General features: G+C 34.0%; 1 protein-coding gene across 6 annotated transcripts; it reads left to right on the top strand.

The window, feature by feature from the left end:
• Positions 1-884: 884 nt before the first annotated feature.
• On the top strand, positions 885-7,965 carry LOC120093042 (mitogen-activated protein kinase kinase kinase YODA-like). Of its 6 annotated transcripts, none has more exons than XR_016525392.1 (13): positions 1,008-1,368; positions 2,587-3,178; positions 3,339-4,070; positions 4,301-4,388; positions 4,497-4,559; positions 4,822-4,982; positions 5,085-5,160; positions 5,385-5,444; positions 5,568-5,675; positions 5,840-6,079; positions 6,524-6,615; positions 6,695-7,509; positions 7,594-7,965. XR_016525392.1 is itself a non-coding variant. In XM_039018314.2 (12 exons), exons 2-12 carry the CDS (start codon positions 2,631-2,633, stop codon positions 7,194-7,196), a joined length of 2,670 nt encoding a protein of 889 aa, XP_038874242.1. In that variant the 5' UTR covers positions 885-1,368; positions 2,627-2,630; the 3' UTR covers positions 7,197-7,965. The 6 variants fall into 6 exon arrangements, 3 of the variants coding, with proteins under 3 accessions (XP_038874242.1, XP_038874241.1, XP_038907282.1); XR_016525393.1 differs by having other exon boundaries at positions 1,036-1,368; positions 2,627-3,178; XR_005478895.2 differs by having other exon boundaries at positions 1,060-1,368; positions 2,570-3,178.
• Positions 7,966-14,318: the final 6,353 nt, after the last annotated feature.

A 14,318-nucleotide genomic window follows, 5' to 3' on the forward strand; every position in this document is an offset into this window, starting at 1 on the left:
AGATAGGGTTACAATCTGTTAACCTTAAATGTGTTGTAATTTTAACTCTTTAATAAGTTTTTACCCAATATCTATGGGTTCAAAGAATATCGGAGAAAAACAACATTAGAACTATGAATTTTGACAATGTTGTTCAATTCTTAATTCATGCAACATTTCAGGTATTTTTGTGCAAACCTTTATTTTTCTAAAAGTAAAAGTTTATAAACATCTTTGGGAAATTATTTTAAGTGACAAAACTGTAAAAAAATATCTTCAAATATATCAAAATGTTATAGTTTATGAGTGTTGTCTATTAGTGTCTATCAGTGATAGATGATAGTATTCTATCAGTATTTATCACTTATAGGTAATGATATTTTGATATATTTGTAAATATTTTGATTCATTTTTCTATATTTGAAAACAACTCTTTTACAATATATATATATATATATATATATATATATAGAATATAAAATATAAAATTGGTGTGTGAATTATTAGAAATTGAATCGAAAATAAGAATTGTAGCTCTTATTCTAGTATAGGGTCAAATATGTTAGAAATTAAAAGTTTAGAGTCTAAATTGATAGAATAAATAAAAGAAATCCATTTTTTTTTTCTAAACTAAAGGAATTAATTTGAATGTCTAGGTGCTTAAATGAAATACATATAAAAATCACTAAATTAAATAATTTGAAATTTAAAGAACTAAAATAGAATAAATCTGTCAACTTACAAAACAAAATTAAAACATCAAATTTATATACCAAATTTGCAATTTTATTAAATATTACTAGAAATGCAGACAAAAAAAGAAAAAGAAGTAAGGTTAACAAAGATGATGAGGAGCCAGAGAGAAACAAAGAAAACCTCACTCAAATTCATTAGATTTCAATGCCAAGTAGAAAAATGCTTCTTCACTATCCTAAAAAATATATATTTTTTTTAGCCAATGCTTTGAAAATGTTATGTCATCTTTTTCAAATAGTAATCATTTTACTAAATACATTAAAAGGAAAATTAAAAAAATCAAAAAAAAAAAAAATCAACTTTCAGACATTTTCATGTCTCTTTGCTTAGACATACTCTCTGTCTGTCCCCTCTTCTCTTCTAATTTATTTAATCTGCCCTCTCTCTCTCTCTCTCTCTCTCTGTGTACCGATCTCTGCCAATCCCAGAATTCAAAAATGAAAATTGGTAGAAGTTCATGTTAATCCCCTTTTTTTCTTCTTTTTATTCCATAATTTGGACTCAATTTCGAGGGTTTTCATTTTTCATACTCACTCTTCAATTTGATTGATTCCCTTTGTTTCTTCATCTGATTTGGGGGAAATTGCGAAGTGGGTTCAGCGGGATCTGTAGTTTTGAACTTCTTTTCGTTGAGTAAGTTTCTTATGATATTCTTTTTTTCTTTCTTTCTTTTAACACATGTACATACATCTGTATAAGTTGATTACTCAGTTGTTTAAGTTTAGTTAGTGATTAACTATTTCGAGTTGAGTGTTTTTCTTCCTTGAAGATTTAGTAGATCTGCATTTTAAAGTAGTTTTTGTTTGTTTTGAGGTCGAAACTTGGCGATGGGTTCCGAGAATATTGGGGAACGGAACGGAAAATGGATAAGAATGTGCTCGGCTTTTTATTTTCTAACTGTTAGAAGCTCGGTGAATGCCTGCGTTTAGTTTCAATGGAGTGGGAGTGATGAATTGAATGATCAAAATTGGTTGCGTTATTGAAATCTATCTCGATTTCAAGTGGGCATAGTGCAGTTTTTTGGGAGTGGATATGCTAATTAAATAGAGGATTTAGATTGATGTATTTTGGAATTTGGGAATCATAGAACACCGATTCTTAACGATTTTGATCCTTTTATAGCATGTATGTAAATCAGGAACAAAGATTTCAAATTAAATGATTTGGGGATTTCAAATTAAATGATTTGGGGGGTTTGAAAGGTCAGCTGGGAAATTAAAGTCATGACTATGTGAAGGACCTGGTTATTCACCGACTTCAAGTATTGGTCTTGAGTCATATTCCACCAAGCTTAAAGTTAAACAGAACTAGCTAGTGTCTTTTTTTTTTTAAGATGACTATGCCTGTACGTTGAGCTTTGAACAAATGCTGCCAGAGCTACCTGGTGGAGATTCTTTTTTAATTTTTTGATGTTAGGGTTTAGAAAAGATCTCCAGACCTCCCGTCGCGCTTTGGTTTGGTCATATCCATCTTTTCTGCAATTATATAATAGACTTGACTACCAACATGTCTATACAAACAATTGTGCATGCTTGTTAGTATTATTAAGGACATTGTTCTATCCATCGTGTGAGAAGTTTGTTAATGTTATTCTATGACTTTGTCAAAGTTATATTTTAATCATCTTAATGTGAATTTAATGATCAATTTAAAGTTAACCATTCTCCTGCTAGTTCATCTTTGTTAGTATGTGGCTTGTACTTTCTGCATAACACGCTACTTAGATACTTATCTTTTACCTTCTTTTTACTTCTTGTTAAGATCATTTTATGGTTTTTAATATTAGCTGTTTAGAAGTTAGTAACCAAATAATATTATGGTATTAACATTGTAGAGACGGATTTCCTTTAGGAAATATTATGTGCTGATTCTGTATTCTCTAAACTAAAAGAAATATGCCTTCATGGTGGGGGAAATCATCATCAAAAGAAGTAAAGAAGAGCAAGGCAAGTTTAATCGACACATTGCAGAGAAAACTTAGAACTACTGATGGTAAAACAAACAGCAAATCAGGAGAGTCTCCAAGAAATTGTAATGACACAATTTCTGAGCAGGGATCTCGATCTCCTATTCTTTCAAGATCAGTTTCCCCTTCCAAACAAGTTTCAAGATGTCAAAGCTTTTCTGAAAGGCCACAAGCACAACCTCTTCCACTTCCAGGTGTGCAGCCACCAATTGTAGGTCGTACAGACTCTGGGATTAGTATCTCACCAAAACCAAGATCTGAAAGGGGCTCCAAGCCATCATCTTTTCTACCACTTCCAAGACCAGCATGCATCCGTGGGAGGCCAAACCATGCAGATTTAGATGCAGATGTTGGTGTCGGCTCAGTGTCCAGTGAGAGCTCAACTGATAGTGCGGATCTATCAGATTCACGCCTTCGTAGTCCTCAGGCAACTGACTATGATCTTGGGACTAAAACTGCTGCAGGAAGTCCTTCCAGGTGAGCTGAATGTGACCTATAACGTGAAAAACCTTTACATTAAATAATCTTTTGCACTCTGAAGGTTATGTATAGGCTATTTGTTATGACTTATAAAAGCTCTCAGAATTTATAATGCCCATGCCTGACCTGTTTGTTTCATATATTTTTTCTGTTGTAGTGTCATTCTCAAGCATCAGTCTTCTACTGTCACCCAACCAAGTTCACAAAAGGCCATAAAACCGGCAAATATCTCGTTAAGCAACCACATTTTCTCGACATCACCCAAGCGTAGGCCTTTAAGCAGTCATGTTCCAAATCTGCAAGTTCCATATCATGGGAATTTATGCATTCCTCCAGATAGTTTAATGTCAAGTCCTTCGAGAAGTCCCATTAGGGCATTTAGCACAGAGCAAGTTATTAATAATGCCGTCAGTGCTGGAAAGCTCTATATGGATGTCACATTTCCTGGGTCGGGCCATTGTTCCAGTCCTGGTTCTGGTTACAATTCTGGCCATAATTCTATGGGTGGGGATTTGTCAGGGCAATTATTTTTGCAACAAAGCCGGGGTAGCCCTGAATATTCTCCAGCACCCAGTCCCAGAATGACTAGCCCTGGCCCAAGCTCCAGAGTCCATAGTGGTGCAGTGACCCCAATTCATCCTAGGGCAGGAGGTATACCAACTGAGTCGCAGACAAGCTGGCCTGATGAGAAGCAAACTCACCGGTTGCCTCTACCTCCGGTTGCAATTTCCAATACTCCTTTTTCTCATTCCAATTCCGCTGCAACATCTCCCTCTGTTCCAAGAAGTCCTGGAAGGGTTGATAATCCGCCAAGCCCAGGCTCCCGTTGGAAAAAGGGGAAGCTTTTGGGTAGGGGTACTTTTGGGCATGTGTATGTTGGTTTTAACAGGTACATTTACCTACAGCCATTTTTCCTTATTCAAAAAGTAAAATTGGTTATTGCTGCTCAGAACTTTACAGGCTGTGTTATTATTTTTCTAGTCATATTTCATTTACAAGCACCGGTGATATACTGGTTGTATTGCAGAAATTAGTAATCTACTCAGTTCTACATGAATTATAAATTCTGCCTCTGCATATCTCCTGATTTTTTTGAATTTTTTTTACTGACTGGTTTAGTGAAAGTGGTGAAATGTGTGCAATGAAGGAAGTTACATTATTTTCAGATGATGCAAAGTCCAAGGAGAGTGCCAAGCAATTAATGCAAGTATGTTCCTGATTAATGGGAATTAATCCTTATGTTTTCTGTGCTTTGCCCCCTTTCTTTTCTGTCTCAAATAACTACTTGGTATTATAACAATTCTATATTATTCAGGAAATTACCTTGTTGAGTCGTTTACGGCATCCAAATATTGTGCAGTATTATGGATCTGAAACGGTTAGTAGTATGCAGTTTTACTCTCTTGGTTTGCATGCAACTGTTTGAAATTTACATAAAATTTTGTGTTTGATCTTTGCATCTTTGATATTGCCCATCATCAAAACAAAATGGAACTAACTTTAATTTTAGAATATTTTCTGAAAATTCAAAAATTTTCTATATGTCAGCAGTCAACTATTTTCCTATTGATAAACAATTCTACTGACTTCAACTTGTATAATATTGTGCTTCCTACTTAGCGTTGAGATATTCCATACAGGTTGGCGACAGGCTTTACATTTACCTTGAATATGTATCTGGTGGCTCTATTTACAAGCTTCTCCAGGAATATGGACAGCTTGGAGATTCCGCACTTCGTAGTTATACTCAGCAAATATTGTCCGGGCTTGCATATTTACATGCTAAAAGTACTGTCCACAGGTGAATTTTATCAGCCAAGCATGCTTTGGTAGTTTGAAGTATAAACCTGGAACTGTTTCGAAGTTCATTTTCTTGCATAATTTAGTTTAATTATCATTAAAGGGATATCAAAGGAGCAAATATACTTGTCGATCCCACGGGGCGTGTTAAGTTGGCTGACTTTGGGATGGCAAAACATGTAAGCCCTATGATTACTCCTATTAATACGTCTCTGTGCTGTATACATTTTTGCAGATCCTATATGTTTAAGAAGAGTTATTTATTTATTTATTTCCCTTAAGTTTCTTAAGGGTGTAATTTGTGGTTTTATTAAAGCTCACGCCTACATACACTTGTTACATGAATCATTGTTCTACTTTATTTATCCTCTGCTTACTCAACTTATCCTGAATTTTTTTTCAGATCACTGGGCAATCATGTCCTTTGTCTTTTAAAGGAAGCCCGTACTGGATGGCACCTGAGGTCGAACCATCCTACATTTCTTTTTCCCCTAAAAAAAATTCTTGTTACGACATTCATTGGCTAAAAGCCTAAAATTTCAACTAGATGGTTTTTTTTCAAGCTCCAACTTCATTCCTTGTACAGGTTATTAAAAACTCAAATGGTTGCAACCTTGCGGTAGATATTTGGAGTCTTGGATGCACTGTTTTGGAGATGGCAACAACAAAACCTCCTTGGAGTCAATATGAGGGAGTGAGTGGTTTAAACCAAAGTTCTGGTCTTCTCTATCTTGAATATTTTATGACTTACTAATTGTTCTTTGCTCCCAATTGGATTCAGGTTAAACTCTTACATTTTGGGACTCCTTTTTTTTTTTTTTTTTTTTTTTGACTTATGTTTGATGCTGAGATCTACAGGTCGCTGCAATGTTCAAGATAGGCAATGGCAAAGAACTTCCTGAAATTCCAGATCATCTTTCACATGATGGAAAAAACTTTGTTAGACAATGTCTGCAACGGAATCCTGCTCATCGTCCTACAGCTGCTCAGCTTTTGGAACATCCTTTTGTCAAACATGCTGCACCTCTTGAAAGACCAATTTTAGGTTCTGAACATTCAGATCCAACTTCAGGACTTACAAATGGAGTAAGAACTCTGGTATGAGCCCATTCAACAGCCTTTCAGTTAGTGTTGTCACTTTTTTCTGCTCCTTTGGTTGAAATTTATTATGTACACACTACACACAGATTTGACTTTCATGTTCCAGTGGTGTACGGATGCGAAGACTACCTAAAAGTTGTCCACGGATCGTCTCTCTCAAACCCAAATAAGTCTTTAGGGCAACCACAAATATCTTTTCAACCTGAATATAGATCTAGACATCCAATAGTATATTGAAACAATACTAAAAATTTAACTTTTCCATCGCATTGCTTAGAATCAATCTCTACACATGCTGTGATGCATTTGCCCGTTGCCATGATTAACATGCTATTTCTCGATATAATCAAGAGTTCAAACTATGGATTTCTTCAATTTCTGTCTAGAGATCTTTTTGGCCAATTACTCGTATTTGCTGACCGATTTACTGATTAATGTTAGGGCATTGAGCAAGGAAGGAATCCCAGCTTCTTGGATTCTGATAGATCTGCAGCTCATTCATCTAGACTCACAACAGCTGCTTTCCTTTCCAGGTTCTTTTTGCATTTCTCATGGTGTGTACATGTCGTTGATGAAAATTCAAATTTTCATGATTTTTTTCTGCTGTGCCAGTGAAATCCATATTCCAAGGAACCTATCGTGTCCCGTTTCGCCCATTGGAAGCCCTCTCGTGCACTCACGGTCACCACAGCATCCCAGTGGAAGAATGTCTCCTTCACCCATCTCTAGCCCTCGTAACATGTCGGGTGCATCCACTCCTCTCACTGGAGGAAGCGGTGCCATTCCACACCAGCATCTCAAACAATCACTGTACCTACAGGAGGGTTTTGGGAGCTTGCCAAAGCCTTCAATTGCACCCTATAGTAATGGCCCTTCCTATCATGATGCAAACCCTGACATCTTTCAGGGGATTCAGCCAGGCTCTCACATCTTCTCTGAGCTCGTACACCATGAAACTGATTTTCTGGGTAAGCAATTTGGAAAGCCTGCCTGGGAATTGTACGACGGGCAGGCGGTCTTGGCTGATCGTGTTTCTAGGCAGCTGCTGAGTGATCACATAACAACTCCCTCCCTTGATTTAAGTCCGAGCTCTCCTTTGACCAACCGCAAATAGTTGGATTTAACTAACTGCTTGGAATTTCATGGTCCCATCTCTGAGAGGAAGCTCACAAGAGGGTGTATCCTGTTTGGCATACTGAAACTGAAACATATGGATTAACAATGAAAAAACTAAGCAATGCCGTGTCATAAAAGACTGCAACAAACGGATCTGTGCAGTAAGGTCTAATATCTTGAAACAACAGAACTGGAGACAGCCGATTTCAGTCATCACATGTTGTACAAGGTTTTTGACAATGATTAACAGACGAAGAAAAGCAAAACTTCGTGATGGAAATACACTTTTGCCTGCCGAAGCTGGCTTGCAGGTAAGCAGAAACCTTCTGTTTTGTTGGTAGCTTATGATACGGCAGGCATCAAATTGTACAAAATTAAGTAAAATTTTGCTTTAGGATTGAACCTGAAGAGATATATATTATGGAAAATACTCGAAGCCAAAGAAACATTCACGACGATGAAAGCTGTACACTTTTAACATCGTCGAATAAGATGTTAGGAAGATTGAGATGGTAAAATCTTTACCCTTCTGAACCCCATTTATGTCTGAAGCTAATGTACAGGAAGTGAAAGACTGGACTGGGGTTCTAAATTTGTTAATGACAACACCCAATATCGGCCAAGTCTCTAGATTTCATACCCTTGATGCTTCATTTATGCTCGGTTGAGAGCATTGCTGTATACTGTATGATCATATTAACTGTATGTACCCACTCAGTAAATCAGGGAAGGAAAAAAGAAAGCAAGAAAGAAAAGAGAGTTTGATATTTCGATCTTTTTATGGTTGTCATCATCTGTTCTGAGTTATTAGTGTTGGGAACAATTCAAACAGGGCCGAAAATAATTCCCCTTCTACGGTGGGAAGCTAATCACAGGAAAAGAATAGTAAGGGGAAAATGCAAAATAGGGATGTGTAAGTAAGTTCTATGAAGATTACAATGAGTTTTCCTCTCACGCTACAAATCTCTCATGAAACCCCAACAATGGTTAGCTTGATTTTTAAGCATCACAATAATGACTACTTAGATCATTGCCAAATATAGAGATTCTTGGTTTTTATTTTTATAGGCTAATTCTCTTCGTGGTATGAAATGATAGTTTTCTATCGACTATACTCTAAAACTCCAATTTTTTCATTCCATTCTTCATCTAATATATAACAATAAGATTTTGGTAAAGAACTTTTAAGTAATGTTATTTTAATATTTATTGACAAAAATAGTATTGGTTCGAAAGTATTGACAAAAATAGTATTGGTTCGAAAGTATTGACAAAAATATGGTTGTGAATTCATGGATTAGGTCCACGATTAAGGATTGATTTGAAAGTTTTGACAAAAATAAGGTTGTGCAATCGTGGATCGAGTCTATGAGTACTGGGTCAGTAGATAAATCGTGTACCTGGTCTACGATTTAAGGTTAAATCGTGGACATGGTGCACGATTTCCTAGCCACATGTCAAGCATGCTACATTGACAAGGATATCATGGATCAGGTCCACGATTTTCTTGGTCCCAAATCCTATCCACTCTCTTCGATCAGTTTCTTCTTCCCTCTCAACTCTCTTTCTTTCTTCCTCTCTCTCCTAGCCTTGACGTGCCAGTCGTCTCCCATCGTCCATCCTGTCGTTGTCGATCCTAGTTTTTCTTCTTCTTCTTCGTCAGTATATGCGATCATGCTCTGAATAACCACGGATCTAGTAGTTTGTTTAAATGTATGGAAGGAAATATAGAGTTTTGAATTAGTTTTGTTGAAAATTTGAAAGATCTACGAAGTTTGTTTTGTCTAAGATTTAGTATTTTTTGACCATTAGATTGAATTCAAAATTTTATTTTTGAATTGGTTTTGGCTTGAAAACTTTTTTTTTTTTTTTTTTTTTTTTTGAGTTTATTGTTGTAATTTGGATTGATTTTGTTTTTTGATGTTGGATTAGACTGTAGTTTGAAATTGACTTTGTTATTATAATTGATTTTTGTTTATATTATTGGGCTTTGTTTTTGTAATTTGTAATTTTATTTTTTGTTATTGGATTTTGTTATTGTAATTTGAAAGTTTTATTTTTGAATTCTTTAATTTTGTTTATATTTTGTTTATCAATGAAATTATATTTTATCTTGAGACACTAAATCTATTAAATGCATATGATAGAAAAGAAAAAGAATACAATAAATAAGGAAGAAAATTATTGTTAATTAAAAATTAAAAAAATCTAAATCGAAAAATAATATAAAATAAAAATATAGAAATCGTGGACCTTGTCCACGAGTCTGATCTTCATTGAATAAGCCATATGCTGACATGGAGGCCACGAGGGTGATGACTTTGTTTAACAATAATCGTGTATCGGATCACAATTTTACTATCCAATTTTGTCAATATTTTTTTCTTCCACTTTATTTTTGTAATTTCGTTACTACGTACCCTATCTTTGCATTACTTTAACAAAAAAAACATTATTCTCGAACTTAACTAAACTTAAGTAGTTTCCCCTCTATCAATCTCAAATATGAATCTTCATCTTCTAAAATTTCTAGCACCTTCGAGGTAAAGGGGTCTTTAAAGTAAGGTTTTCTTAGTTTCCTATCAATGTTTTTTTTTTCACCACCATTTCCTTTTGTTTTCTTTTTCCAACTTGCAAGATGTTTATATATATATATATATATATATATATATATATACACACATTTTAGTTATAGATTTTGAATTTTCTTACCTATTTTTCTATCAATGTTTTTCTTTCCCATTCTTTATTTTTTAGCTGTTAAGCAGCACACCAATGTAAGATTTTGTTTCTATTGGGCAGAAACATTGTTTGATTCCTCCCAACATCACAATTCATAGTTGATAACAAATTTCGATACCAACATACTAGTGGTAGAATTCTTGAGAGCTATAATGGCTAAGAGAGCATGAAATTCAACCCCTAGGAAACAAGGTTTATACTCGCAAGCAAAGGGCTCAAGAATGGACCAGCCCGGGAGCTTTTTGCATCAAATGAAAGTAGAGTTTCGAATATCCGAAAGTTTTTTTTTTTTTTTTCTCCTTTCAATAAATCTGAAATTTTACCTTTCAAAAATAACAAAGTGGCCATAATTTTAGTGTAAGAAAATATAATATCTGAATATATTTTAAAAATTTATAATTAAACTTCTAGTATATAAGAATAAGATTTTGATTAAAAAAAAAAACGAAGAAATTAAATTTAAGATTTATTGAAAGTTTAGTGTCTAAACTGGACATTTGAAATTTAGGGACTAAAATTAAAGAAACTTCAAAGTATAGAAACCAAAATAATATAATCAACAAAGTATCATGCAAGTTTTTGAAAGGATACGTGAGTACCAATTGCGAAAAAGATCGCATCCTTTCACAATGGAAAAACTTCTCAAAGGTAAGCCATAAAAAGCGACGGAAATGGAATACACATGATCAATTAAGCTTACACACATATATATATGTACACATATATATAAATTAAGAAGAAAATATTCGAAAAACGTACCTTTAAAGAATAGTCTCTTCACGGTTTCCTCTCAATTCGAACATGAATAATAAAAAAAAACAGCAACAAGTGTTAAAAAAAAATAGACACCACCACGTGAAGACCTTGGGGGTAGAGAATCGTAGAGAGTTTGTGGGCTTCTTTGAATAATTTGGAGAGGGAATGATTTTGTTTTGAGACACAAACACTTTTCCAAAACCTTCAACAACTTCAATATTTTCAACACCTTACAACTCCAACACATTTTGGAGTATTTATAATAGTACAAGTGGAAGATGAATGAACCTTTCTTTTCATCTTCCAAATAATAATGAGAGAATTTATTGAAGAAAATGAAAGGTTTATGTAATTAAAAATACATATAATTAAATAAACTAATTTTCATTTAATTAATATGTACTTTAATTAATAACATATTTTATGTAATTAAAAAACATGCATGTAATTAAATAAAACTAATTTTTATTTAATTTATATATATATACTTAAATTTAATATTAAAAAAACAAATTCTCTCAAATATTTAATATGAATCAAATTCATATTAAGGTTGTTTTTTTCCTCTCAAATTATATCTCAAACAATTTTATATAAATAATTTTCTTTATTAATTTGAACAATTCAAATTAATTCGATTCTTATTTTATCGCAATTGAGCTAACGAGGGGACCTTATGGACCTATAGTTTGAAGCTCTAATGGTATTCGATTAATTAATCAAATTCTTTGATTAAATTAATCAACTTCCATTAACTGTCAGTCATTCCACTAAAGACTGACAGTTGTACTCTTTGTACTATAAATATACTTTTGTGTCCATTAGATATAACCAATCGACGACTTGTTGACCCTTCACAAATTGCTCGTAGTACAGCTGGGCCAAAATTACCGTTTTTCCCTTGTAGTTACATCTAACTCATTAAGTATCACTGATCTATCTAATGAACAATAAGTTATAGTTCAACTATGACTAAACCCCTCTCAGGCCAGGAGAGGGTATGATACCACATTGTTCAAACCCCGAAATTAGGTTTTAAAGGAGCAATTTATCTATAGTCTTTAACTATAGAGAAGGAGTGAATTCCTTTTTTGCTTAACTGTATTCCCAACTCCCTAATCAGATGAATCCCCAAAATGGCAGGTATATTGAGTCGGCGAAATTGACCACTCTCACCCATACAAATCAAAGAACTGTTTTCATAGGTAGGAGTTCACAACTCACTTAGGATTCAGGTCAAGTCACCTATGGTCTTTCTAAAGAAATGCAAGTCTCATCTATTAATGGTGTTATTTAGAGAGACCATACATTAGTTTTATACAAATTTTTTGCATAGAGCACCTCTACTCACATGTCTACACATGAATGATCAGGATCAGATCACTTGTAGTATTTCACAACAATTGTAACTACAAAGCAGACCATATTCATGTGTCACCAGGATAAGGTACCCAATCTTATCCATCTACTATAGATCGTTTATATTATCACTTAAATATGATCTACCTATATGTCTCTATATATATATTTAAGTTTCAGAAAATAACCTTGGATTTTAGTTTATTAGTTTTTGTGGATAAATACAACTAAATGATAAATAAGATACCTCTTTATTTTATTAGATAAATAAATTATCTGTACAATACAGTTAAAACTACAAGACCCATGAGATTTAGGGCATCAACCTCAACAATCTCCCTTTTGTCCTTGCTAGTGGAGTGTACAAAAGAAAAAACAAGTAAGTATAATGTACATAAAAATAAGAAACTGGGGTATATAATACATGTCCAGTAACATCTTTCACTTGCCTTAAATAAAATGAGGCATGTCTTGTAAATCTAAACTTTCTAGGCGACCCTCAAACACCTTATCCGTAAGGGCCTTTCCAAACAAATCAGCAACGTTATGCGTCGAAGATATCTGCGTGACTACGTCTCCTCGATGCATAAACAACACCGAAAAGGGCCGCGGAACAAAAGAAAATTTATAATATACCAAACTGCTCTATTACTACAAAAACTTAGCAACAGTGGTAAGTACAAGGTCAAACCACAAAGAGGCCAAGAATTAAATCTCTCTTAAGCTAAATTTAACTATGAAAGTAGTAAAAACTAGATTTTGGTTTGTTTCATAAAATTTAGAATCTGAAAAAAATTAAAATGCAAGGGACAAATGTAATTTAGGAATGGAGTCCATCTAATTATTAAAGTAAGAGGGAGAATTCTTTGCAATTTCTATCATGGAACTCGATAAATAAACAAACGTTCAATTCATGCGTGCATAACTACCAAATAGATATGATTTAACTAGTCTCTACAAAGGTCGGCGACTAACTAAAACAAAATCAATCAAACGTCCTAATTATCAATTAAGATCAGAAAGCCAAAACCTTAATTGAACTATATGCTCTTAATTCTAATAGGTTCTCAGTGATCATATAAAATTTAAAATCATATGCATTAAGAATGAGTATTCAATTCTGTGATTAACTGACCGAATAGCCTTATTCAATTAACCAACATATTCTTCGAATCTAGATTAAACATGCATTACCAAGATTCAAGACCAACCTATAAATCTAAGCATTCACATTCAATCTTTTGCCACTGAGGTGATTTCAGGCATAGACGAACACAAAGAAAACATGTAGGCTCGAAATCAACTAGCTCATACATGCGATTATGATAGGTTCGCCACTCCAACACATAAACGCAAATCTAAATTATAGCAAGATTCAAAGAAAGCACATAATTGAAGAATGTAAAATTCAATAAAAGAAATCTTAAGAAAATTGCATCAAACCTCTTACTCAAAGAAATTAGATGGAATCACCTCTTAATCCATAGACAAATAGAAAAATGATAATCCAATCCATTGATTACAACCTGAAATAAAACATAAAACTAACTTATTGATACTGAAAATACAAAGAGAAAGGAAGAAAACCATGTCTCTCCTCGGCTTCCATGAATTTCAGGCCTTTTTTTAACCTAAAAACTGAAGAATGATTTATAGAAAAAGTCGCAGCATTGAAGCCTAGGAATAGGTTTGCAACGCTGCCCTGTGTATGGGTTGAAGAAAGGTGTGTGCGGACGATTGGGAATCACGTCAAAAAATCTGTAGTGTTGCAACATTGATGATAGTGTTACAATATTGCCTTGTGTCTTAGCCTACTACCTTATAGCATTGGACGAACATTGAAACTATGCATGTTCCAGCATTGTGACACTCTCTATAGGAGCAGTTTGGTCATTTTCACTCCTTTGAAGCCTAGATGCTCAAATCAACTCCAAATTGCTTCAAATTGACCCCGTTTAGCTCCAAACGCTCAATTCTACTGGTTGCTCGGTACCTACAAAATAAGAAAATTAACACATAAAATACATTAACAAGCCTAAATTAAGCTAGGAATAATAGCTCTTTTTGAGAGCTATCAATGCACAATATCTCAAATCAAGTGATACTGGTGCTCAATATGTTTCCCACGCTTGTGACTCCTGGGCTCTTTAGAATTAACCACAACACTACTATTATAACAAATGATAGGTCTTGACATGTCTCAAATTGTTGAATTGTATGTCCTAAAATTCGTAGAAAGTAAGTGTTATTAATTGACAGTCAT

The sequence above is a fragment of the Benincasa hispida genome, chromosome 12, assembly GCF_027475165.1.
Source record: "Benincasa hispida cultivar pf3 chromosome 12, pf3_genome.v1.1, whole genome shotgun sequence".
Taxonomy (NCBI): domain Eukaryota; kingdom Viridiplantae; phylum Streptophyta; class Magnoliopsida; order Cucurbitales; family Cucurbitaceae; genus Benincasa; species Benincasa hispida.

Bases quoted from the DNA above. Each gene is read 5' to 3' on its own strand.
- LOC120093042 (XM_039018314.2), top strand. From the start codon at position 2,631: ATGCCTTCATGGTGGGGGAAATCATCATCAAAAGAAGTAAAGAAGAGC. The intron at 3,179-3,338 runs GTGAGCTGAATG...TTTCTGTTGTAG, and splicing joins GCTGCAGGAAGTCCTTCCAG to TGTCATTCTCAAGCATCAGT. The intron at 4,389-4,496 runs GTATGTTCCTGA...TATATTATTCAG, and splicing joins GTGCCAAGCAATTAATGCAA to GAAATTACCTTGTTGAGTCG.